The sequence below is a fragment of the Coniophora puteana genome (genome assembly GCF_000271625.1).
Source record: "Coniophora puteana RWD-64-598 SS2 unplaced genomic scaffold CONPUscaffold_3, whole genome shotgun sequence".
Classification (NCBI taxonomy): domain Eukaryota; kingdom Fungi; phylum Basidiomycota; class Agaricomycetes; order Boletales; family Coniophoraceae; genus Coniophora; species Coniophora puteana.
Genome location: NW_006913055.1, coordinates 2,380,799 through 2,405,413, shown reverse-complemented (window position 1 = coordinate 2,405,413; position 24,615 = coordinate 2,380,799). Strand labels below are relative to the sequence as shown.

The window sequence follows — 24,615 nt, the reverse complement described above, 5'->3', positions numbered from 1 at the left end:
ACGGACCTGTGTGTTCGTATCTTGTTTAGCTCGAAGCGGTGCGTCCGCTGGACCGGGCGTGTGGGCAACGTGCCTAAACGTATATATATCCTCCTCCCCGGACGCTGCTTGGTCTCTCCTTTCCGCCCATGCTTTGACCGTCCTCAGGAGCCTCCCGAACCTCGTCGCGACCATGTCTAACCACGTCGACCGCATCCTCACAGACCCTATCATCTCGACCGAGAACACCGCCTTCTCACCTTCTCGCTCCAGACCTCCCGTAGAGCTTCCTCTCACTAATGGCCATTCTGCCACGGAGCGGGACCCACTTATTGGACAGGCCAAGGTCAAGAAACCGTTCTATCGTGCAAGGCCGCTATGGTAGGTGTCGAATCTCTCTTAAAGTCCTATCGCTAACTCCGATGCGTTAGGCTCGTTCCGTTTGCGCTTGTGTCTGCGATAACAGTGCGTGCATGACTCATGTGGCTCCACAGATAAGAACTAACTAATAACAGCGTGGAATGACTGTCGCATCCCGCGTAGAGGTCTTCACCGAGCTCTCGTGCAACAACCTCGACCACCACTACAACCACACTGTCATCCTCCCTTCCCTCCGCGCTCCCAAGACCGCGCTCGACGCGTCCACAGCCGCATCCCCTACAAATTCGTCAACAGCCCTCTCTCACGAGCCGGTCACAGTCTACTTCGACGATGACGACGACTGGGACGACCCCCGCGTCATTCCGAACAAGCGCTGCGTCTCCAATCCCAAGGTCCAGGCCGGCGCAGCGCGTCTCCAGACCATAATAACGACCACCATGGGCGCGCTTTCGGCACTTACCACTGGCTTCTGGGGCAAGTTCGGCGAACGCCACGGCCGCACACGCGTTCTCTCCATCGCCACCTTGGGACTCCTCCTTACGTGCGTCTGTTTTCCTATAGAGAGAAAAGGTCGCTTTTAGCTTCATATGACTCATCGCTGACGTTTCTCTCCCAAACCTTACTCACCCACAGAGACCTGACATTCATCCTTATCTCCACGCCACACAGCCCGCTCGCCACACACTCCCACAAGCTGCTTATCGTCGCCCCGATCCTCGAGGGCGCCCTTGGCGGCTGGTCGAGCCTCAACGGCGCGTGCACGGCCTACATTGCCGACTGCACCTCCTCCGGCTCGCGCGCACGCGTCTTTGCGCGCTTCACCGGCGTCTTGTTCACTGGGCTCGCACTGGGCCCGTTCCTCGGCGCGTGGCTCATCCGGAATCCGCTGCCGTTCTTGCAGATAAGCCACGGTGCGTGCTTTTGCGAGCGTATGCCGCCATCGCACGATGTGGAACTGATGGGCCCCTCCTGATTGGATTGGATGTACTGTAGGCGGACACCCGCTGGAGAGCGTGAACTCGGTGTTCTGGGTCGCGATCGCGCTCTGGTTCGTCAACTTCCTGCTCGTCCTCTTCGTCTTCCCCGAGTCGCTCCCCGCCGCGAAGCGCGCCGCGTTCCGCAAGGGGAAGAACCGCGCGACGGGCGAACACACGGACGATCTCGCGATCTCGACCTCGACCTCCTCGTCCTCGTCCTCCTCCTTGGGCTTCAAGCACGGCTCGAGCCCCGGCCGCTCGCTGTTCCGTGTCGTCCGCGGCTTTCTCTCGCCGCTCGCGATGTTCCTCCCCGCCGAGGTTCCCGGTGCAGGTGTAGTGAGGGTGAAGACGGGCGACACCAAGGCGTCGCTGAGATCAAAGGCCGAGAAAGACTGGAGCCTGACGTACCTCGCGCTCGCGCTCTTCCTGCACATGCTCGCGAGCGGCATATTCCAGATCAAGTATCTCTACGCGGAGCACGTGTACGAGTGGACGGCGGAGCAGCTGAGCTACTATATCAGCTTCATGGGCGCGGGGCGCGCTGGGTATCTGCTGTTCTTGTTGCCTTGTACGTCTCGGTTTTCTTGAAAATTCTTTTGGTGTCGTGAGGCTGAGTGGGGATGTGTTTTGATTTTTGACAGTTTTGCTTGCGACATTTAAACCCATCCACGCGGCCATCGCCCCTGCTTCCTCCGTGCCCGCCACCACCACCTCCAAAGCAAAGCCCAAACCCACGCGCGGCCAGCTGCTCACCGAGATGCGCTTCGACCTGCGCGTCGTCCGTCTCTCGCTCTTCGCCGACCTCGCCTCGCACGTCCTCGTCGTGCTCGCGCCCCTCCCCGGCGACTCCTCCTCCTCCACCACTGGCGCGGACTCCGCATTGAAGTGGCGCTCGCAGATGCTGTTCGTGGCCGCGACGTCGCTCGCGAGCGCGGGCGCGGGTGTTATGCCCGCTGTGCAGAGTCTCGCGCTGTCGATGCTGCAGGGGCGCGCGGCTGGTGTGGCTGCTGCGGCCGCAGCGGTGGCGAAGCAGCAGCGCGGGGATAGGCTGGGGTCCATTATCGGTGAGGCGGAGGCTGGAGCGGGGGCAGAGACGTCGGTGGCGCCGAGCGTGGCGAGTCTGCACGAGGACGTGGCGCTCGAGCCGGGCAAGCTGTTTGGTGCGCTCGCGGTGCTGCAGGCGAGCGGGCAGATGATTCTCGGGGTGAGCTCGCCTTTCTTTTCTCTCGGAGAGCGTGCTATAGCTAACGCGCTAACCCCTCGGTTTGCAGCCGCTGCTCTTCGGCCTCATCTACAGCGGCACAGTCGGCACCTCCCCAAAATCCGTTTTCGCAGCCGCAGGCGCGCTCGTCTTCCTCGCGATCCTGTTCATCGGGCTCGTCAGCCTCCCGCGCGCGGGGCTCGCTTCCTCCTCCTCGCCTTCCACCTCCACTACCACCGCCGGCACCGGCACCGGCAAAGCCCCTGCTCTCAAGCGCAACACAGCCGCATGCTGGCCAGTGGCGACGGCGATAGGCGCGGGCGGGCAGGTCGTTCCGGTTGTGATGAGCGCCAATGCCAACGCCAATAACGCAAAGGCGAAGCGCCGGAGAGAGGCAGAGGAGCGCAGGGGGCGCTCGATGGTGCGGAAGGACCTGCGCGGGGGCGCCGCGCCCCCTGCCTCTACCTCTACCTCTACTCCTGCGCCGGGGTTGTCGAATGTGCGTGCGGGGCCGTCGGGGATGCGCGTGTCATGATGAGATGGCGGTGGCGGTTGGCATGGGATTGTTATGTATGTGGTGTGGTTTGACTCGGCTCTTTAGATACCCTTGACTTGGGTGGATTGATTGCGTTGTATTGTATTATTTAGATGGGTCTGGACATCATCGTGTACTTACTGTATCGTGGTTGCGGATCGCTGCACTCTTTAACGTAGTTGGCTCGTGCTTAATATAACTGTATTTTCACATTTGGGTGAGGTGAGGGCGCATCGAATGAGGAGAAATGCTGCAAGAAGAACTCGCAGTGAGGTGGGTTCACAAACAGCGATACATGATCACAGTATCCGAAAACAGGAGATGACAGAAAACAAAATGTGCGCTATATAGCGAAACATACATACATCAATCCCAACGTTGTTCACGCAGGGGCCCAAACCTCCGCAATCTAACAACCGGCACCCGCTCACCGCACATTCGACCGCCCATATCCCGTGCTGCTCCGCATCGCGCCCATACTCGACGATCCCTCGCCCCGATCATCATCCCGCGCGAACGTCGGCCGCGCCCGTCCACCGCCCGAGCTGCGGCTAGTAGCAAACGGCTCCCTGCTGCTCTGCCAGTCCCACGTCCAGCCGCTTCCGCGGCGCTGCCGCATGTCGTCGTATCTATCGCTGCCATAGTTGTCCCTGTCCCTGTTGTTGTTGTTGTTGTTGCCGCTGAACATGCGCTGGCCGAGTGCACCGAGGAGCGTGCCCGTCCAGAAGCCGGGGCGCCAGCCTTGTCCTTCCCCTTGCGCGCCGGAGGCGGAGGGGGCGGATTTGGTGTAGGGAGGTGGGGCGTCGTCTGAGCTGCCTGGGTAGGCACCGGGGCCGCTGCCGTATCCGCCGCTCGGGACACCGCCACCGCCGCCACCACGGTAGGAAGAGGAGGAAGAAGGCGGCATGAGGCGGCGTGGGCCGGAGGAGGAGCGGAGGCAGGAGGAGAGGAAGCTGTAGAGTATCCAGGCGAGGAGGGCGACCCATATGATCATGAAGATGAGGCCGCCGAGGTCGAAGGCTGGGTCGTCGGGTGAGTGGGTATTAGAAACTGGAGACGGGAGAGGTGGGCGACGTACATGCGAACCACTGCGAGCCCGATCCCGAGCCGGAAGATGCATCTCGCAGCGAAGCTGGGAGCTGTACGAGGTGGTACTCGAGCGAGCATGATCCTTCGAAGACGGGAGTGAGCCGGGGGTATGTATACACTAATGACATTGCCCCAGGGGCCGAAACGCACCTTTGAGAACATACGCGTCGCCAGGCCCGCTCCAGCCCTCGCACCCAACCTCGACCTTCCCAAACCGCAACGACGAGGGCAAGTCGGCCTCGCACTAGATCGACATTACACATCGTCAGCACACTGGCGCAAGGACGCAGAGCACCAAAGCAGGAGGGGAGAACAGCGCACCTTCCAGTCGACATCGGTACCCGACCCGCCAATGTTCTTGCAGTGCACGACCTCAGGCTGGTACAGCGCGCACGGCTTACCGATACACACAAGCTGCGCGATCGGGCTCGTGCGCCGGGCAGTAGTGAGCGCGTCCTGGTAGAAGGTGAGCGAGGAGGTGCCGTCGAGCTTGACGCGGGACATGTTTCCAGAGCGTCAGTAGTCAGAGTGAACGTGGGTGGTGGTTCAGACTTAAGAGAGGGGCTCAAGGACACGTATGCCCCAAGGCGATGAATTCACGAGCTGCGGTCACAGACGCTAGAAGCAAGGACAAGCGTTGACGTTATTCGGGATTGTGCCGAACCGAAGACGCGCGTTGACGTGGACATCGACGTCACGCGTCGTGTCGACGTGTACACGGCTCAACACCACAGCACTCAGCAATCGATGCGCAACTCAATGTGCAGCTCATCCAAAAACATGGTATAGTACACGAATGCGTAATAAGTAAAGTAAACGAGCAAATCTGATACTCTAGTCTAAGTATGTTCGAAAGAACGCAACAGCGCCTCACGCAGAACACCCACCACACAACCCCGTCCCGCACCCCCAACAGCTCACCGCGCCCACCCCACACGTCCTCAGCACCAGCGACACAACACTAACAACACCCTCGCCGAGCACAAAGCCCGACGCGATCACGATCAGCCGGATATCGCCCCCGGCCGTCGTCGCGACGTGCCGCCTATACAGGAACTCGACGACGCCGCCCACGAGACGCGCGAGCGAGAAGGACGGGGTGTTGAGGAACCCGATGGCGAACGCGACGCCGGACGGGATGTACTTGGCCCACCAGAGGTCGTGCCGCGCCGCGAACGTCTTGAGGCCCGAGATGAGCGCGAACACGGCGCCGAAGGCGACCATGAAGAGGCCGCTGTTCTCCGGGAGCTGGCCGTTCCCTGCGGACGAAGGGGATTAGTTTGTCTTCTGTAGCTGTAATTTGTGCGGATATAACTTACGCAGCAGGCGGGCGAGGCTCAGCCACACGTACGCCGTCGGTGCAGGGAACGAGGGCCCGGGTATCTCGTACGCGCGCTTGTATAGGCTGTACGCGGTGCTGGAGACGACGATCGACAGCAGAGAACCTATGAGCTGCCCGTAAAATTGGGCTCTAGGGGAGGCATGGACCAAGTGGCCCGTCTTGAGATCTTGCATGAGATCGCCAGCCCTATGGACGAGTGAGCCCCTTGATAGCAAGCAAACACATGGCGAAACGGCTTACTGTTGTGCGCCCGCTTCAGCAACACCACCCGCGATAATGTTCGCAACCACATTCCCTGGCTGCAACCACGCAAATATGAGCTGCGAGATCTTGCCCAGACCACTAACAGGATTCAGATCCGTCTCTCCCAATGCACGAACGCTGCCCCGCATTCAGCCTCTCACCCTCACGAACCTCAAGAACAAGGAAAACGCACCCAAGAATACTCAACAGCCCACCCATCACAAACCCAAGCAGCGTCGCCCACGGCTTAATCCCCTCGTCCCCAAACACCGCCCACACAAGGACCGTCCCGAACACAACACTGCCCCCCAGCCCGTACCCCACCCACCGGAACGGCACGAGCCTGTCCTCGCTCTCGACCTCGAGATCCTCCATCTCCCCCGCGCCGTCCTTGTTGTGCGAAGGCAGCAGCTTGAGCGCGTACTCGTGCACGACGGGCAGGAGCGAGACCGCGCTGTCCGCGCACATGATCGCGAGCGAGACCCAGAGGATCCAGCCGCGCGCGCCGGTCGACATGTCCCCGACGGGCCCGGGCGCCCAGCCTGCGTGCTTGGCGATGGGGGAGAGGATACCCCAGCCGACGAGCATGCCCTGTGGTGTGTTAAGTAGGTCGGGGTACACGGTAGAGTGGTGGGAGATCCTTACGAGGTTCATACTCAATGTCGTCGGGAAGCCCATGATGATACCTGGATACAGACGCGTCAAACGTCACGTCCTCGAGAGTCTGGATAAAACATGCCTTGTCCAACGTATGATAGAGAAGGTGTAAACGTCCAAAGCCATTCACGAGCCAAGTACGTGCCGAATATGGGTATCGCGAAGATAACAGGGAAGAAGTACGCCAGCAACTGCCGAAAGCACATTCAGTCTCCTGCGCCCGAGACAGAACAGTTAAACTCACAGTCATAACAGCAGACGCCAAAAAGCTCCACGCGAGCGCCGCCCACCCCTGCTGCTGCACGACATCGCGCTCGTCGTGCACCACGCCGCCCTCCGTCTCACCATCATCATGGTCTTGCTCCGACTCGAGCGACACCCGCTCCGCGACGGTGCTCTCTTCAGAATCAAGCGCGCTGTACCCGTGCCGGTGCCGGAGCGCCGTCTTCGTGTTCGTGCCGGGTGGGGGCATCTTGTGCAGCACCGCGATGAGTTGGCCGGTCGCTGTGCCCGAGGGGAACGCGAGCTGCTCCTTGATGATCTACGTAATGCACCGCGTATACGTACGCCTCATTCGTCAGAGAAGGTGCGGGGTGAGAAGGGAGCTAGGAGAATGGGAGCGCACCACTTGCTTGCGAATAGGAGGGGAGAGGAAGACGCCGAAGAACGCGACGGAGAGGGACCACCCGATCGCGGCGAGCCAGGAGAGGTGGATCGGCGGCGAGCCGTCTTTCTCTTCGTCGAGGAGGCCGAGTGCGGGGAGAATGCCGACGAAGCCTGCGGCGAGAGGCATCTGCGTGTGTGCACGTTCGAACTTCGCTCAAGTTCATGAGTGAGCTAAACCAGGAGAACGCACCGTGCCAGTAGCGACTGCGGTCGTCTGCAGGACGACTATCTCCTGGGGCGAGAGCGGGGTCGGGAGCATCTTGGAGAGCAGGAAACCGATGAGCGCCGACTGGAGCGACATCCTGTTCTCGAGAAGTTTCCGTCAGCTCCCCAGTCTCAGCTCTCAAGACATTCGAGGGAGGATGATACACACATGCTAATCCACCCCGTCTGCAGCCCAAAGTAGAGATTCGTAAAGCATAGCAGGCAACCTATGAGGAGACCTATCGAGACAGCTTGAAACTTGAGCAAACCAAGCCAGCAACATGTCAGCTATAAGAGCCCCAGTAAGACACTAAAACACTGCTCACGGTGAACTCAGGCTGGCTACTTTCCCCTCGTGGTCCTCGTATACGATTCCACCTGCTCATAAATCAGTCGGGAGAGCTGGAAGGGAAGTGGAGATGGCTTGCCAGCTTGAGAGGGCCATCTTGAGCTTAAGTCTGACCTCACCGTGCAGGACAAACCAGGCGATGACCAAGATACCAAGCCTCGAGTCGCGTCTGCGGACCGGCGGCACGACCGCGGATGGGACTACACAAAATCGCCGCATCCCCGACTCCCGACTCCCGACTCAGTCCGACTCAGGACCTGCGCAGGCACGCAACTTGAAGTTAAAAATGAGAAGCGAGCGGCAGAGAAATTTATATAAAGCACGCAATGTAGCAGAATCGTATGTCTTAACGCAGACACTGGCAACGCAGTTCTCAAATTGGAGGGAGTGTCTATCAGACAAGATTAAGCTGATATAGTAGTATTAGCAGTCGCAGTGACCCCAGGCTTGAAACATGCGGTACTTACCAGTGCAGCTTGCACAAGCGGAAATGAAACCCATAATTAATATTATATGCTGGTCTTGTACTATTACACTAGCCATGCACGCCACTGTATACTGGCTTGATTCTTGGCACACGTCCCAAATAATGAACACAGAATTCCCGAGAGGCAAAGAGTCGGAGTCGGTCACAGGAGTCGGGAGTCGGAATCAGGAGTCGGCTGTCAGGAACTGAGTCGGTCGGCCCTCTTTGCAGCATCGTACTGATCTCTGAACATGTCACATAGTAGGTGAATAGACTAGACTAAGTAGTCAGTTTTCCTTTTTGCACCTGGGTTCTGAGCATTTTATATAATTTGTACCATGAGTACAGTATGGTTGCCCAAGAGTGGTATGGGCTGGGTAATAAGTGAGACCCGACTCAGACCCGACTACCCGACTACCCGACTCAGGCCCGACTCAGAGTCAGGTCCGAGTCAGGTCCGAGTCGGGTCCATCAGGTCCATGGTATCCAAATCCACCCCCAAGCCTTGGGGAATTCAGAGTCGTCGTACTGAGTCGGACTGAGTCGGGAGTCGGGAGTCGGGGATGCGGCGAAATCCTGTAGCCCCCGCGGATGCAATGCGCCCCTTTTACTCACACTGCCCTAACGCGGTAAAACCTCTGTAAATATTGCGATGTCTACGCTCGCCCATCACGAAGACCCTCGCACCAAGCGCGTCCAGCGGATAACCGAGGACAGCTTAGCAGAGCTCTGCGAAGAAATATGCGAACCACTTGAAGCACATCTATCCACCTGTGAAATCAATGCTTGGTATGACCAGTACGCTCCGTCGCGTCGCACAAGGTCAAGTGGGGTGGCGATTTCCTAGAGCAAGCAGTGTTATCTGGGAACACCTGTGTTTATGGCAGCGGAATCTCAAAGTCGCATGCATATATTTCACGAGGTGATAACCAGAGATCAGCCAAAGCTCCGGGTGCCCTTTACCTTTCGCTTCCACGACGACCTCGAGCCCGTCTTCTGGATGTATGCTTGGTCCTTGTTCTACCACCCTCCCTCGCGATGCGTTTCTGACGCAGAAACTCCATGGAACCGATCGAGTCTCTGAGACAAGAGGCGACAGACTGGTTCAGATGCAACTCGTTACTGGTAACACCACCCGCTTCTTGCCTGTCCAGGGTCCCCGGCACGCCAAAATCATTTATTCCCTCGAGGACGTTTACACTGCCGAAGCCGGTGGCACTGTGCTCCTTGGCGGACTAAATGTCGTCAAAGTCTTATCGACAGCAAAAGAAGATCTCGAGGAAACTCCGTTCCAGCTTATTACCGACAAATATGCTCGCTGGCTCCATGAGTAGTTCCATGAGACGCCTTGTAGAGACGTGCAAAGCAAGCTACACGGCGGTCTGGAGGCCATCAATGGCCTGCATAACAGGAACGTCGATGTCTATGTGTGCCCTTTTCCTGCCAAAACCGCACACCCTAGAGACACCACAGATGATGATAACGAGGACAGCGGTGGTGCTCCTGCAGGGTTTGTGAATGTTTTCCTAGACATCTGTATTCGATGGCGACCTGAGTATGTGCACCCCTTGTCGTCAATGTCATACAACGTGTATGTTCCCCAGACTGGATCTTGCCCTGGCTTTATAAGTCTTCTTTCAGTTTCGTTTGCAGGCTGGGCGGATGAGCAACTCATGTTGTACTATCTTCGCCTTGGTCTAAATCCAAGACGGATAATCCAATAGCTCTAGCTGGTTCGTCGAGCGCACGACTAAGGAATTAATGAGTCGCCCCCTTTACTACCCCACGCTACTACCTCTTTGAAACATCCAACCTCAGAGTCAAGGAACTCACGCTGGTCGTCTGCATGAAAGCAAGGTTGACGTAGGCATCTGCCGGCCCACTCTTCCAGATACATTTACCATTCTTGGGATCACTCTGGGTTTATATGCAAGCTCTGATGCTACACGCGATATATCTCGATAATCATACATACGACGGAAGAGATTCGGCTACACAAGAGGGGTTACAAACGAAAACACTCAATCGTAGTGAACATCTTTCACCATCTGTTCCAGCGTTGATTGGCTGAATCTAGGAACAACACGCAGCGGAAGCGGTTTGGGTTTCCTGAAGGTATACAGAAGATAAGCGAGCGCGCGCGTACAGCAGCGCTGAACTTAGAACACTCACCTCACAGAGCCAATAGACCACTCGGGAGTTGGCTCGATCTCTACGCCATTGTCATCTTTAACCCTCTCGAAGGTATATGCTGTCAGCATAGAGGCGACAGCGATCCATATCGCCGCGAACGCCGAGTATCGTCCCGGACAGATACGCCGACCCCACCCAAACGTGAATCTCACATCATCACCGTTGAGTTCGCCGTCTTCCGTCAGGAATCGTTCTGGCCTGAAAGCTTCAGGCTCAGGATAACGACGTGAATCGCGTGACATTGACCTGGACGAAGTTAAGTGCTCGCAGCCAATCAAGCATGCTCTGCATACCATGTGTTGGCAGTTACAATTGTGCCTGCATAATGTATGAGTAATCGAACGTGTTGTGTGGTGTAGCAATATCACCTTTGGGGATGAAATAGCCCTCATAGACGTCGTCTTCCACGGAGACATGAGGGACGCCTGTGGTTTGTTAGAGACCAGCCTGATATTCAATGGAGTGTATACTCACCGAGAGGTACAACCGGGTTACATCTCATTGTCTCTCGAATCATTGCATCAATGTAGGGGAGCGAAGACCGATCCTCAAATGTAGGCAATCGCTCGGTGCCGACAACAGCACGGATACTGTCCTGTGCGCGTTTTTGTACGCCAGGGTTTTGCAGTAACACTACAATAAGTGTTTGTAGTATACTTGCTGACTACAAGAGGGCTGAGCATAAATCCACAGAAGAATGACAGGCTTCGATACCGTTTCAGCGCCACCTATCAACGACCGTATGATGAGCATAGCGGCAGCGAGAAGATGTGTCTTAACTTGCCGACGAAAGCAGTAGCGGCAAACTTCTTCAAGTTGTATTCCGGTATGTTCTGACCGCTCTTTTCGCTAATTCGTATCGTCTCCGAAAGCACACAAGAAAACGTCGGATTTGATCGCTAATGATCTTCTGAGAAGGGAGCTACGAGTGATTATATATCTGCTCACCATTTTCTCCATTGTAAAGTTATAAGGAAAGTCAACATATAGTTTAGCCCAATGCTTTGCGACCAGAATTTCGCGGACAATAGATGTACCCGGAAACCACGTCGGGAGATATTTGACTATCCAAGCCCAATGTAAGCTGCTTGAAGGTGCTATGGATTGTTGAGGACGTACCAAAGGGAAATGTGTCTATGATCATGGATTTCTCATGTGTCAGAAACGGAGGTCCTGTCTCAAGTGCCTTGTCGTTAATGGTGAACAGAGGGTCTTCGAGGGTGTTGACGTCGTAGCCGTACACTGTAGACAAGATCGCAGATGAAGTACATCTATATATGCTGACCTTTAGTTAAGGTGGACAAAGTGGGAGAAACTCTTCGCACGAACAATGATAGGAGGCCCCACAGCTTTTCCGCCGGGCTGTCGCCCATGTTTATCAGAAGGCGGTGGGCGGCAATACACTGCGTTGGCTGATAATCTGGAACCTTTTGTTCACGGAAAGATTGTTGAAAGAGTCGCCGGTGTAGACGCCATTCATTACCATAGCGGTCAAATCCGAAGTCGAAATCCCATCCGGACCTTCCACAAATTGCATCAGCACACACAGAAATCCACCCGCTTCGTGACGTACATAATTACTGTCGAAATTTCAGCTCTATCTGAGTATATGCGAGAGCGCCGCTCCAGGAGGTCATCCGCGACTCTCTCAGAGTTCAATATCACTACCTGCTTGCCGAAGGAGCGGCAGCTGACGATATTGCCTATGTGATCCAAAATCACAATGATTCGCATACAAGCAAGTGGAGAGAGGAAGAGCGCACCATACTTGGCTGCCCAATGTGCATACGTCAACCATGGGCTGTTGGCATCGACTTGTAGAGCAGCGCCTAGGAACGGTAGGTGATCTGGCCCTGGTGGCAATGGAAGAGAGCGATTGTCTATGTACTTTGCTGTTGTATGCCTAACAATAGCCCATAAAAACACTCCGAGAGGAAGAATTAGCACCAACGATAAAGCCATAATGGAGTAGTGAGTGTCGCTCGCAAGGGGCCCTACCAACGGGTGCCCTCCTTTTATAGTCGTAACGGAAGAAGACTAGCTCCCCGTCTGCGCAGCGGTCAGCTAGGAACAGAAAGCAAGTTTCTCAAAGAGAGATTCTGCTCGCGCCTGATCATAAGAGTTGCTCTATAAAGAGAATGCTGCCCGTGTGCCACACGAGTGTATTCAATGCTGACTGTTCTTATTGCCTACTAGTTTTCTCCCTTGGGGTTTCTGCCATCTGTGTCCGAGTCTTGTCCCACCACTGCGACAATGTGACGTTCGGTGGTACATGGAATCTGAGCATGGCTCAGTGTCATTCTGACTCTGCGGAGCGGATTATAAGTGCCTACGAGGGGAGCCATGAGCGTGTTTTGTTTCTCTTGAAAATACTCACGAGAGGAGTTGAAGTGAGGAAGTGGCACAGTCGAGAACATTGAGAATCTAGTTCCCAGTGCGGGTAGAGTTTGGAGCATTTGTATAGATTCGCCAGCCCTCAATGATAACTACACCGCCGCGGCGACGAAATGTTGGAATAAGGTTAAGGGATGATTAGCTGAATGCTTTCGGCGGCGGGTTGCGACGCGGTCAGCCGAACCTTGGAAATCGCTTCAGGACGAGATTCCCCACCCTTGGACGCACTATTGAGGATCTCGAAGACCCGGTTTATGGCTGGTGAGAACTGGTCCATTAGACCTTGTGACGGCGAGTGACATATTGTGACTTCCCAGTTGGGAAAAGTGCGTTTACTGATCCACGTCTTCTTTAAGCGTAAAAGGACATTGAATTGCCTATGCGCACTTAGCGTTATTTTGTACATGTCACCATCGTCAGCCATGGTCCATTTGTGTAGGCTACCATCGTCAGTCATAGCGTAGTGCATCCTCATCAATAAAACATGTGTACATCTCGTAAATGTGCTCATCTGTAACCCTAGTTTGATGACAATGTAGCCCTACATCTTCAGCGCGAATTTCGAGTCTCAAAACACAACGATGTTGCCATCCAAGGCATTGTACATCTCGTAAATGTGCCCATTAAACTTAGTTTGACGAAAGCGCGAGTTTCGAGTCTCAAAACACGACGATGTTGCCATCCAAGGCATCATAATAATTGCCTATTGGGATATCAACATATAGATGTCCCTACGACCGACTACATGCAATGTGACACATTGTATCATTCGGTTACAGATTGGCTGACAGAGGTGGAGTATGAAGACGGCATGGCATAGCATGCACGCGGGGTAATGCAGTACACGGGTAAGCCTACGGGTAAGCCTCAAAAGCGATTCATTCCTGCGACCAACCAGAGCTCGAAGGCGCGTAGGACATGAACGTCGAATTGGTGTCACGACGACGCTGAGAATCGTTCATGGCGTAGGCAGAGCTCTCGAAGAATTCCGAAACGTCGGACGGGGCAATGGAGGACGGATATGCCACCTCAGATTCCGACATCTGTGGATCGGTGTGATGCCCATCGTTGTAATGCGACGTCTCTCCGGTGTCCATGTGGTTGGGGTCGAAGTTGAAATTGAAGTCGAGACCAAGATCGGGGTGGTCGTACGCAGGCAGCTGCTCCAGCAAGTAGTTGTTGCTGTGTATGGCATCGGATGGGAAGCCCGAAGGCTGGTGAGATAGTGGTGATGGCATACGGGGCGTTGATGTTGATGTCAACGATGTGTTGCTGTCGGGCAACGAGCTAGGGGTGAGGCGCGGGGAAGGGCCGTGGTGGATAGCGGGGGTATGGGTGGTATGACCATATGAACGCGTTGCTGATGCAGGCGGCCTTGCATGAGCCGGCTGCGCACGAGTCGGCTGAGGATCGCCCAGAGCGACATCAGCGCCCCGGTGATGCTGGTCCATCCTGGGGCTCGCTGATGGGGCTCCGCGATGGGTGTCCCGTTGACCCTGGTGCCTACCATCGTGTACCAAAGGGTGGTCGTGATGCTGCACGTGCGATGCTGCTTGTGCTTCGGTCACCCTTACATGTGTCGAGCCATCAACTCTGGCATTACGAGGGCCAGGTGTATCGACCCGACGACCTGTACATTAAAGAGTACGTTAGTGAAGGCCTATAGATCTTATCGTGTACAATAGGTTACTCACCATGGGTAGGGGGGCCCATAAGATGGGGAGAACACTGCTGGGATACTGGCTGACGCCCGTACGTCTGCAAAGCAACATGAGGGCGATGGGTGAGAGGGGGCGTAGGCAAAACACGAGAGGAAGCATGTGATGTCGAACTTTGGCCATGTGTTGAAGCCGACCGATGGTGCGAAGGGGCTGGAGATGGTCGTTGTTGAGGAGGGAGTACTGAGTGTTGAGGGTGATGGTGAGCAGGGGGTCCACCTGGGCCATAGTGGGTGATGGGGGGTGCAAGTCGGGATGGATCAACTCGGCCCTGATGATGATGGCCACCCCCACCCTCCATCCTCAATGCTGGTTGAGGTTCGGCCGCGTGAGACACGCTGTTGACGTGCGCTGGTGAAGGCACGTTGTGGTGACTGGCAGCATCCGAAGAATGGGTCCCGGCTCTTGGCCGAGTCCTCGCAACACGGACGTGAGTATCCCCGAAGGTGTCGGTGCGGGCAGATTGTTGCGAGTGGTCGACGGTGGCCTGCATGATGCCAATGGGGGAGGTTGGGGCGGCATTATGATGAGGGAGGGGACGGACACCTGGGCCAGCGAGGAGGGCGCCACGACTGATTTTGCTGACGGGAGGGAGGGTCGGCTTTGATGGAGCTACTGCATTGACCTCGCTACCGCTGCATGCGACGGGACCGTCGTCCACGGCGGCAGTGTTGACACCTGAGGTCGTGTTCCCAACATCCACCGGTTGGATGGTGACATCCTCTGGGGCATCCTTCGTGGCATCCGTGGGCTCAGGTCGCGTTGTACGAAGGCGAGGGGCAGGGCGGGATGCTTGCGAACGAAGGCCTGATGTAGAGTTAGCAATTGTATGCAAAGATCATATATTAGGTGAATCTCACGTCGTTTTGGTGGTGAGTTACTAGGCTCCTCATCGAGGGCGTCATCGTCCTCCAAAAACTCGGAAGAAGAGGTGATGACGATGTCGCGCTGCTTGATCTTGTGAGCCACGGATGCCTTCCTTGTCTCTTTCCCCTTCCCCTTCCCCATCGTCTTCTTCTTCTTCTCCTCCCCCGCCCTCTCCTTCCCCTTTGACTCCTTGGCTTCATCCAACGGCACATCATCATCGGAGATGTCAGCAACTCGACGTCGCTTGCGACGCGGGACGGTGGGCTGAGAGGCGGAGGCGCCTGTGGAAGTGGATGAGATGGAGATGGCGGTGGGCTGTCCCTGACTGGCAGCGGCTGTCGAGCCTCCGGTCTCCTTCTTCACAATAGCCTTGATGACCGGCGCATCGCTGTCGGAGTCAACGTTTATGGGGTTCGTTCTCTTGGATGGCCTGATGCGCGGCCCGGGCATATGGGCCTTCTTGGGAAGTCCGTTACGATCCCATGTGCCATCCTGGAACATACGAAGGCCATGAGAATCTTTTGATGAGTCTGCGGGAGCGGCACCAATGATGACGGGGAATTTGTTGTCGAGCATGCGAACTGTAGCTGTTGTGTTAGAAACGGTCGCCAAGAAATAACAGGTACTTACGACGATCCTCGTCCGAGACAAGGTTGAACTGCATCGTCCCGGACGTCAATGCCTCCAGAAGAACCTCTTGATCCTTACGGCTGAGAGAGGCGATGCCCTTGTCCAACTTGTTCAACGGCCCAGGCCACCCGATCGCGTCAGGGTAATTGATGATCTGGACGCCCTGGTTGCCAAGCCTCTCCGGCATGTGCTTCATCGGAAAGTTGCCGTTGACGCGGAGCTCCTTCTTGATATTGTGCATGGCGGCGTAGCACAAGAGCTTGATGTCTTCGAGCATATTGGTGCCGCTCCGGTGTGCATTGACCTCGGTGGTGGAAGACCGGGATTGGCCATCGCCATTATCGACGTTAGCAGTGCCGTCGTGCGCAGCCACGCCAGTCGCTGCCGCCCCATTGGATGTTGTGATGGCGGCATCCCGGGTAGATACCTGCGCTGCTGCCACCGCAGCGTCCTCGGGTATGTCATCGCCATGAGCACGAGCAATTTCTTCACGGGATGCAATATCGCTGCAAGACGTGTTAGAGGTGATCGGGTGTGTGAGCGCAAACACTCACAAGACGTGGGCTTTGAGATGCCCGATAGCAAGGTCTTCGGGGGCTCTGCACCGAACTTCAAAGAACTGTAATCATAATGTTAGAGTAGCAGAAGCTAGATGACGACATATACATACATTTGCCGCCCCGGATGTTTCATGCATCCGTCCCATCCCTTGATCCTCGTTGACGACCTTGCCACACATAACAATGGCGCTCTCGATCTCCAGTGTTGTCGATGCATTGTTGAGCTGGAAAACGGTGAGGAACGATGGGTTGATAGCGACAAAGAAACAATGCAGAGCTTACCATTTGAAAGACGCGCTCCGCAAACTTTCGGAAAGCCTGCTGGCGCTCTGCCAAGGTCTGATCCCGGGTGGAGCTGAGCTGGTAGTGCGCCGCGAGGATATCCGACCATGTATCTGGGTAGGCATCCTTGAAGCGCGCATAGCACTCCAGGCGTGTCTTCACCGATCCCCGATCGGGAGCGTCGGGATATCGCGCAAGTTCTTCGTCAAGATGGTGCGAGAAATAGTTACCGTAGATGTTCCAGTCGTTATTCGTACCCATTTGAAGCTTTTGATCCTTGTTGAATTGATTATAGACGGTGTCGTACTGCAAGCCTGTGTCCGCTGCTGTCCTGTGTAGCTCGTCTCGAATGTGACCGAATGACCTCCGGAGGATCTCGCGAATGGTGCCAGACAGCCGTCCGCCAGCTCTCGGATGGCTGGAACCGCCTGCAGTTGCGTGCTGTACCTCTCGGATAGCTCCACCCGGGTTTGCCCTCGGGATCTTCACGGCTGGCGGGGGTTTGCCAGGACCGGCGGCGATCACATCGTTAACAGGATCCGGGCCCCTAGGTTCGGTCGAATCCGTGCTCGCCTGTTGCGAGAGAGGCTGATGTGATGGTGAGGACGTAGATGGCAAGAGAGAATGGGCAGGTAGATGGGGGGTAGATGCCTCGAACCCAGACAAAGATCCTGCCGCCGATGGGGGTGCAAATCCAGGAGGCAAGTGAGGCAGAGAAGGCAGTGGTGAAGGAATTGGCGGACCGCTGTGTACTCGTGCGTGGTGTGTTCCCGTGGATGGTGGATGTGTCAGGGGGACGTTGTACTCAGCACTGGTGGCTGCATCGAACGCATCTGCCATTGAGATGTCGCCATCACCAGAGTGATGTGTAGACGTTGGGACCTTCTGCGGCGTTGGAGGAATGACACGAGTTTGCGGCGGGTCTGGCGCTGCAAACTGCGGGTCACCGAACCCGAGAGCACGTAGCGACTCGGCCGGGGCTGCCTTGGGAGGGATAGGTGGGGCGCGTTGATTGTGATTCTGCGGGAATAGCTCTATAGAGTGGGTTAGTAATGAGCAAATACGGAGTGTGTTAGTACTAACCGTTTGCAACCAACTGAGATGCTGACTCTTGCTCGGCATTGCTGATGGGACTACGGAGAGCACCATAATCAGCATCTGGGGATGGGGTTGGGGATGGCGAGACTCGAGGTGTCCCTAGACCAGGGGGAGGAGGTAGATGGTATGCTGCATGGGGAGTTGTACGCGTCGAAGGATGAAGTGTATGATGATGACCAAGATGTGATGAATACGGAGCAAGAGGGGAGAGAGGGTGCTCAAGCGCAGGATGGACATAGTATGGACCTCCCATGGGATGAGACTGCTGCTCGGAAATCTGGTCGCTGTGGGATGGACCCATCGTGAGGAAGGGGTCATCGCTTGCGATACCCGAGGGCCCCTTTTGCGGGCTGAGCTGAGCACGCCGAACAGCAGCTCTTGATATGATGCCCGAATCGTTTGCAGTAGGCCTGACATGATGACGAAGGCGTGTAGGCGTCTCCTGGAGTTCGACAGATGGCTGTCGCGGGCCGCCGCCTACCTGTGAATCGAGAAGATAATCGGGGAGGTCAAAAAAGTCGGAGATATTGTCGTTATATGACATCTGATGCTCGTGTCAGTGGACGAAGATCCTGTGTCAAATCGATACTCACTTTTGCAGATGGGTTAATGCTTTTCGATGGACAAGATGGTTCAAGGACAAATAGATTTCCTGGAGATTGACAGGTACGTTTTCGACGACGAGATGCTGACTAGATTCAAGAGGAATCACTGCGCAAGCAAGTGGCAGGGATAGCGACGCGGAAAGAGGACGAGCTTTGGTACCCGCAAATATTGTTAGCATGCTAACATCCTGGATATGAGTATAATACGCACTGGATGGCCTCGACACAAATCTGGTTGTTTTGAGTGTTTGAGGGAGCGTAAACGTTGAAATTTTCAGTGTGCTATGCACAATTTGGTGGCAGAGATGGAGGGGGGTAGAAATGAGACGGCGGAAACACCAGGCTCCTTGGTAGCCCTTCATATTGACGAGGCAGAGATGCGAATCACCACGATGTTGACAGAGAGAAAGCTAAGAGAGAAGAGTTCCCTTGATATTGGAGTCGACAATGAGGTACGATGGACACATATGAGGTTAAAAAGAAGGATGGATGGTGACCTCTATCCGCAATGGAGAAGGTTGTAGGTGTAGAACACAAATATGGAACGATGGATGATGTGCGCTTGCAGACGCTCATCGAAACATCTCAATTAGGAAGGCGCAGCGGCCAATCAGAAGGCATATAATGATCGTACTGAAACATACGTCTGGAGAGATAACTCGTTCAGAGCTTCAGAAAGGGCCCAAATATTGTGTTGTGTCATTCTCATATACTAAATATGCTATTCAGTCGTTTAGTTTCAAATTCGAACAGAAGTAATGTCCCTAGCTACACAATAGCTACAGTGAAGTGCTCACCATAGATGCGAGCACGAAGTAGCATACCGTACTGTGATTAGGTTTGGTTTTTGCTTTCATTCGTTCCTGCTTGTTCCAATGGGCAGACGTGCAAAGTATCTCACCGCTGAAAGTCGACAGACTGCACAAAAAGAACAGAGCAATGCATACGAGAGATCACAACGGTAAGATGGTGCACTCAGGATGCCTTAGATGCGCCTCTGACAATTACATGTTCAGGAGGAAAGATAGCCGAACAGTCCACAACGCAAGTTCTTATGCTCGAAAGAGCGGGAAGCAAATGAACACTATTGCTGATGCTCTTTCGGCCATCCTTCTTGCGCAATCGCACTCCATGGACCCTTATCCCATAACCACCCTCCCCCGGTCCCTAGTCGAGATGGCGGACTGGAAGCTCCCTCTTAGTCCACTGTTCAGTATTGCTGAGATGGATCAAGATGCTTTTGTTGCTTACGACCTCGCCAAGTGGGATGAGGAGCCTCCTTACATATTTCCGGCACCCAATCTCACAGAGGTCGAGGAGGAGACAACCATGAACATCTTCTGTGCACTCCATGGTTCGCGGCTTAGGTTATCGCGAGAAGATAACGCCCGCCGTCAGCGACAGCGTTCTCTTGATCTGTCAGGGAACCTTTACGTCCAGTGGAGCGAGCAGATCAGACAATTGGTGAAGGACTGGGAGAGAGTGTATGCAGCCGTCAAATCGATGGCACATTGTCATCGTAACCAAATCATGGCCGATAACTGGCTTCAATGGCAAGCCAGGAGGGCTGTATCGTATCAAAAGGACTTGGAAGTTTTGCAAAGCAAAGATGCTTCCAGAAGATAGTGAAATTGTATTAGCCACGCTCATAATCTACTCTTCAGGGAATGCATGAACAAGATAATGGAGGTAACGACGGAAATCCCCTATTTTTGCCTCAGTCAAGTCTGTCCGTATGTGGCCTCGAAGCGTAGCGGCCATGGTTGCAAGTATCCACAAGCCGCAATCATAACCATTCGTTTGGCACGGTTGTTGCTACGTTTGAACTGGGATTTTGAGACCAAAGCATGACAATCAGTCGATACACGTACAACAATGTTGTAGGCTCTGTAGCCCGAGATGTCAACTTGGATGGTATCATCTTGATGAACTTTGGCAAGGGTGAGTAGGCGATATATCATCTCGGACACGACCTAAAGCGATGGTTAGATATAGTTAAACAAGTGCACAATAAGAATGAGACCTGACCTCCACATCTTTCCGCCACCCAGCACGTCCGGCCAAACTATCAAACAAATGATATTTGCGGGACGATAAGTGAGCAATGCATAGTACCCAGTGTCCCCCCCCTTCCGGGCGATGGATGGGTATGATCCACACGTCTTTTTGCCAGTATGACATCCATCGCGTTTGCCGCCAGAGGATGTCGTCAGGACACTCCTCGCGTATCCGTACAAGGTCGTGAGTTGAAAAGATGGCAATTTGGTGGGAATTGGGGGTATGACATGCGTGGTATAGGAGAGTGGCACACCCGTTGATGCATACATCATCTAAGAGGGCAGTTGGAGACTCCAGTATTTCGAGCGCTTCTACATCGAATATCTGGCGTCGCATACCGTTGTGTGCCGGGATCTGTATCTTCTCATTGCAATCGCCTATGGGCACTACCTTGGGCATAGCTACAACGGATGTCATGTCGTCGACCGAGAGATCCGCCTGTATACCACACCGATGAGTGAGCAAGAGGCTGAGTGAGATCAGGCATACGCACTAGCCCTTGCCATTGGATTTGGACCTTGTCATACTCCGTGGCATTCTGTGTGTGAGTCTCTGGGTCCTCCGGATGGTCCATACCCAGCTCCCCTAACACATCGGAGAGTATGGCGGCATTATCGTCGTCCTCGGTATTGATGTTCGGCAGATGGTCGTCGGATGATTCAACTTGGGGTTCTCCCTCCTCGAATGCGTCGTCCAAGCAGAGATTCCTTGTAGTGGATCTTGCCGCGCTCAGATCACGGCTGAGGTGAGCGACCTTGTCGATAGCCGAGCCCACAGCTTGTTGAATACTGTCCGCCGTGACGTAGTCAGAAGCCCAGCGAGACTGGGCACTTTGGAGACTCTCGTTGTGCTGTTCCAAAAAGATATAATACGGTGATTCTGCGACGAGTGTAAGCCAGGATCAATTTCAAGCCGCGTACATACCTGCTGCCTGGGTCATGGCGATGGAAGCAGTAGTGAGTTCTTCAGCCAACCATACGCAGAGGTTCTCAGACTCCCTGCGCAAACGTACTTTCTCCTCCTCGCATCTTTTCAACTTCAGCATGGCCCGGATACCATCTCGCACATCTACATCTTCCAACCAACGCGGGATTTCTTCGGCTGAGCGAGATATCCATACATCCTCCATGAGAGCATCATCTTCGCGAAGCTGTGCAAGCTTCGTTGGTAGTGGTCTCGGGAGGGGTATTTTCCATGAGCTCTGATACAATGACTCGAGCGTCTCGCAGTAGCTATTGTACTTGCGAATTGCCGCCATGAGAGCTGGTTGGCGTTTAGCGATGGATTTGCGGGTATGTTGATGGAGTTTTGTCCCTACGCGCTGCCCTCAGGCGCGACATCAAGCAGTGACTGAAAAAGACTCACCAAGGATCTGCTCATTCCCTCCGACCGCGCGATCAAGCTTCTCCCACTCGAAAAAACTCCCAACCGCTCGCTTTCGAATGTTGATCTTGAGGTCCCTGGCCAGTATAAGTGTTGTAACGAACTCCAAGTCGACGTCAGCAAGTTCTGGGAACTTTCCCGAAACGTTCAGTGACGTATACAGTGCGTCCACCTTCTTGATAAGCTTATCATGGCCTCTCTCCATAGACGATATAACATCTTCTGCAGCGATGGATACCTCTGGCGACTTCTCGATCAGTGCACGAGCAGCCTGGATGGCTTGATCTGATGATTCCAGCTCAGCTTGTATGGTTAGGACTGTATCTAACTCTCGTTTCAATCGTGCGGGGGCATCTGGGAAAATGTCTAGTGCCGAGCATCAATAAAATGTTTGGGGACTCACGCGCCCGGATAGAGAGCTGAGCGGCCTTTTGCTGCTTCCATTCGCGCTCTAAAATGTCATATGGGACCCCGCACTTGTTGATCACTGCCATCGCATCGGCACTCTGTCTCAGAACGCCGCGTTGGTAGCGGCGTCGTATCCACTCGCCCAGTTCACTGACGAGATCTATCCCGATGGCCAAGAGTTGTCGGTCAATCAACCAGATACGACAATGACGCTAATCGTGATGTTAGCTTCAAGGCCTAGTGCAGTGAACGATGACTCCATCTTACCCCAGAAGAACGCTCGAGAGCAATCAATTTCCGTAGCCGAGACCACAATCTCTCCACGCCCTCTCCGTCTGTCAAACCCAGTCCAATGCACATCCGAGGATTGTATACGAGTTGGCAGGACCATTGATGCCCGTATGCGTGCATCGCCGACGTTGTGAAGCGCAATCGACGGACAATCGACTCCGGAAGAATTGGATACTGTGATGATGTTAGTATGTTGACCCATGCACATAGATAAGGATGCCTCGAACCTGGAGGAGTGTGCGCCATAGTACACATCCTACGTCGTAAAGAACTACGACGGTGGCTGATGAAGGGAGGAGAGAAAAGAGATATTGAATCAATGCGATTGCGTACTTTTGTTGTTCGCCCGGTGTGTCGATGTTGGCCACAAATAGTGGGATGTCATGCCGACATATGAGTGCCATCAGGCCCGTGTCATCGAAGGTATCCATTGCAGCTTTCTGCTTCCTCCCGTCCGCAGCTTCGTACGATGAAGCACACTGGTCGAGAGCTTCGTGCAGGACTGTGGGCTGGTATGTCTTAGCAGGTCTCTTGCGAACTTGATCGATGTTGCTGCCGACGGAGTCCACATATAGTTTCGGGAGGACGTACAGAGGCACATGGAAATGCGGGCTGTCTCCAGCTGTACGCCGATGTCGGTGATGGAAATTCCCGTCGGTTGCGCAATGCACATCGCCACCCCTGGTGACGTCCGAGTCAGTCTGTGTGCACATGTAAGAGATGTAGATGATGACTTCTCGGTGTCAAGACCCCACGACGATCCCGAAAAACAAGCAGGGCATCGCTGTCGCAGGACCTCAGCAGCACGATCACGAGATGGTGCTGTAGCGTTGTCAGCGCGAGGTACCAGTGGTTGTGAAGGATATAAGATGTCATGGGTAAGGTTCCTTGATGTCTGAAGGCGATCCTTGATGCGGTTATCCAGCTCAGACTGAAGCACGTCGAACCACTGGACAGCTTGTCCAAGTGGTTTTCGAAAAGGTTCTAGAATAGGATTTCCCTGGCGCAATGTCAGCATCTCACTTTCGTCAGAAGAAGAACTTACTGATTTGTCCTTCATTCGAAACCCACGCTTCACATAGAATGCGTTCATCGCCGAGGCCAGCGCGTTCACTGCGTCGCAAGAGCGCTCGAACAGAGCTCGATAGAATAAGAGAAGTTCTGTAGATACAGCAAATCGAGGCTGGTTTGGGGCGGTCGGAAAGAGGCCGTGGCGTACTAGAAGTTGCGCAGTAGATATGCAGTCGCAGCCCAGCACTTCCTTGGACTGATAATCTTATAACAAGACGCGCATGAGTTTCTACATCGCAGTCAACATGGACAACTTACGGTCAAAGTACAAGCATATCAACCTCGTAGATTTGAGTGCGCACCCAGATGTACACATCTTCAGGCTATCTGGACAATGGACGAGCGGTTTTCCGACGGATGAGCTAGTGTAGGTCGCATAGCCTTCAATGAGTGTCGGAATGAGAGTACACCAACTTGCAAATAGGTTTACCGCCGCCGTATCTGGTAGTTCCCGACGTTTCCTAGGGGATGCGACAGGAGTGGAAGGAGTATCATAAGGGAGGGAGACATCCGGGGGTTCGTGACACACATCCATAGCATATTCAGGATGTTCGATGGGGACATCTGTCATTGCGACTCCTTCAGGAGGCTTAAGGATAGACGGTGGGGTGGCAACGCGTCGTTTCTCAGGGCCTGGTAGTTCTCCGCGTAGCCTAGCCATCCTGGTAGCGAGTTCGTCTCTGCGGCGGTCGCAGGTTCGGTTGTTGACTACATGTTTTGCCTTGGCCCCTTCGCGTCGTTTCTTGGGGCTCTCATAGTTTTTACCAAGCCCAGCCGAGGTTTTCTGGGCACCACGACCACTAGAGAGAGGTAACATGGATGTGAACGACGCCGAAGCGAACTATTGTAAGGCTGAGCAACGCGACCGAGGGCGAGAAGAGCATGAAGGGGATCGAGATAGAAGTGTTATGATTGGATGATTCGCTGTCAACGCGCCAGCACGTGGCCGTGGCGAAGGGATCGTCGTC

At 54.6% G+C, this 24,615-nt stretch overlaps 6 protein-coding genes across 6 annotated transcripts; 2 read left to right on the top strand and 4 right to left on the bottom strand.

Moving 5' to 3' along the window:
* Positions 1–29: 29 nt before the first annotated feature.
* CONPUDRAFT_100346 (uncharacterized protein) lies at positions 30–3,245 on the top strand. The gene is made up of 7 exons (XM_007767883.1): positions 30–360; positions 411–444; positions 495–901; positions 994–1,271; positions 1,354–1,905; positions 1,979–2,541; positions 2,609–3,245. The coding sequence occupies exons 1-7, from the start codon at positions 173–175 to the stop codon at positions 3,071–3,073; spliced, it is 2,487 nt and encodes an 828-aa protein (XP_007766073.1). The 5' UTR covers positions 30–172; the 3' UTR covers positions 3,074–3,245.
* Positions 3,246–3,291: 46 nt separating this feature from the next.
* Positions 3,292–4,771, bottom strand: CONPUDRAFT_120145 (DUF1183-domain-containing protein). Its single transcript, XM_007767882.1, has 4 exons — positions 4,484–4,771; positions 4,313–4,406; positions 4,152–4,244; positions 3,292–4,093 (listed from the first exon to the last, which is right to left on the bottom strand). Exons 1-4 carry the CDS (start codon positions 4,664–4,666, stop codon positions 3,501–3,503), a joined length of 963 nt encoding a protein of 320 aa, XP_007766072.1. The 5' UTR covers positions 4,667–4,771; the 3' UTR covers positions 3,292–3,500.
* A 261-nt stretch (positions 4,772–5,032) lies between these two features.
* CONPUDRAFT_49947 (OPT oligopeptide transporter) lies at positions 5,033–7,660 on the bottom strand (the record flags this gene model as incomplete). Its single annotated transcript, XM_007767081.1, has 11 exons — positions 5,033–5,421; positions 5,482–5,690; positions 5,745–5,885; positions 5,941–6,338; positions 6,393–6,433; positions 6,460–6,595; positions 6,649–6,945; positions 7,030–7,197; positions 7,261–7,372; positions 7,444–7,532; positions 7,601–7,660. 11 exons carry the CDS (start codon positions 7,658–7,660, stop codon positions 5,033–5,035), a joined length of 2,040 nt encoding a protein of 679 aa, XP_007765271.1.
* A 767-nt stretch (positions 7,661–8,427) lies between these two features.
* CONPUDRAFT_71140 (uncharacterized protein) lies at positions 8,428–9,755 on the top strand (the record flags this gene model as incomplete). The annotated part of the gene is made up of 5 exons (XM_007767246.1): positions 8,428–8,533; positions 8,889–9,091; positions 9,145–9,419; positions 9,444–9,599; positions 9,743–9,755. 5 exons carry the CDS (start codon positions 8,428–8,430, stop codon positions 9,753–9,755), a joined length of 753 nt encoding a protein of 250 aa, XP_007765436.1.
* Positions 9,756–10,008: 253 nt separating this feature from the next.
* CONPUDRAFT_142669 (cytochrome P450) lies at positions 10,009–12,820 on the bottom strand. Its single transcript, XM_007767881.1, has 12 exons — positions 12,616–12,820; positions 12,392–12,561; positions 12,046–12,331; positions 11,856–11,985; positions 11,568–11,803; positions 11,402–11,524; positions 11,231–11,346; positions 11,022–11,145; positions 10,651–10,707; positions 10,576–10,600; positions 10,262–10,528; positions 10,009–10,198 (listed from the first exon to the last, which is right to left on the bottom strand). The coding sequence occupies exons 3-12, from the start codon at positions 12,242–12,244 to the stop codon at positions 10,111–10,113; spliced, it is 1,365 nt and encodes a 454-aa protein (XP_007766071.1). The 5' UTR covers positions 12,245–12,331; positions 12,392–12,561; positions 12,616–12,820; the 3' UTR covers positions 10,009–10,110.
* A 7,269-nt stretch (positions 12,821–20,089) lies between these two features.
* CONPUDRAFT_50174 (uncharacterized protein) lies at positions 20,090–24,182 on the bottom strand (the record flags this gene model as incomplete). The annotated part of the gene is made up of 12 exons (XM_007767097.1): positions 20,090–20,251; positions 20,308–20,409; positions 20,465–20,854; positions 20,946–21,373; positions 21,419–21,808; positions 21,860–22,231; positions 22,281–22,497; positions 22,553–22,750; positions 22,804–23,257; positions 23,311–23,576; positions 23,622–23,794; positions 23,906–24,182. The coding sequence occupies 12 exons, from the start codon at positions 24,180–24,182 to the stop codon at positions 20,090–20,092; spliced, it is 3,429 nt and encodes a 1,142-aa protein (XP_007765287.1).
* Between the last annotated feature and the right edge of the window lie 433 nt (positions 24,183–24,615).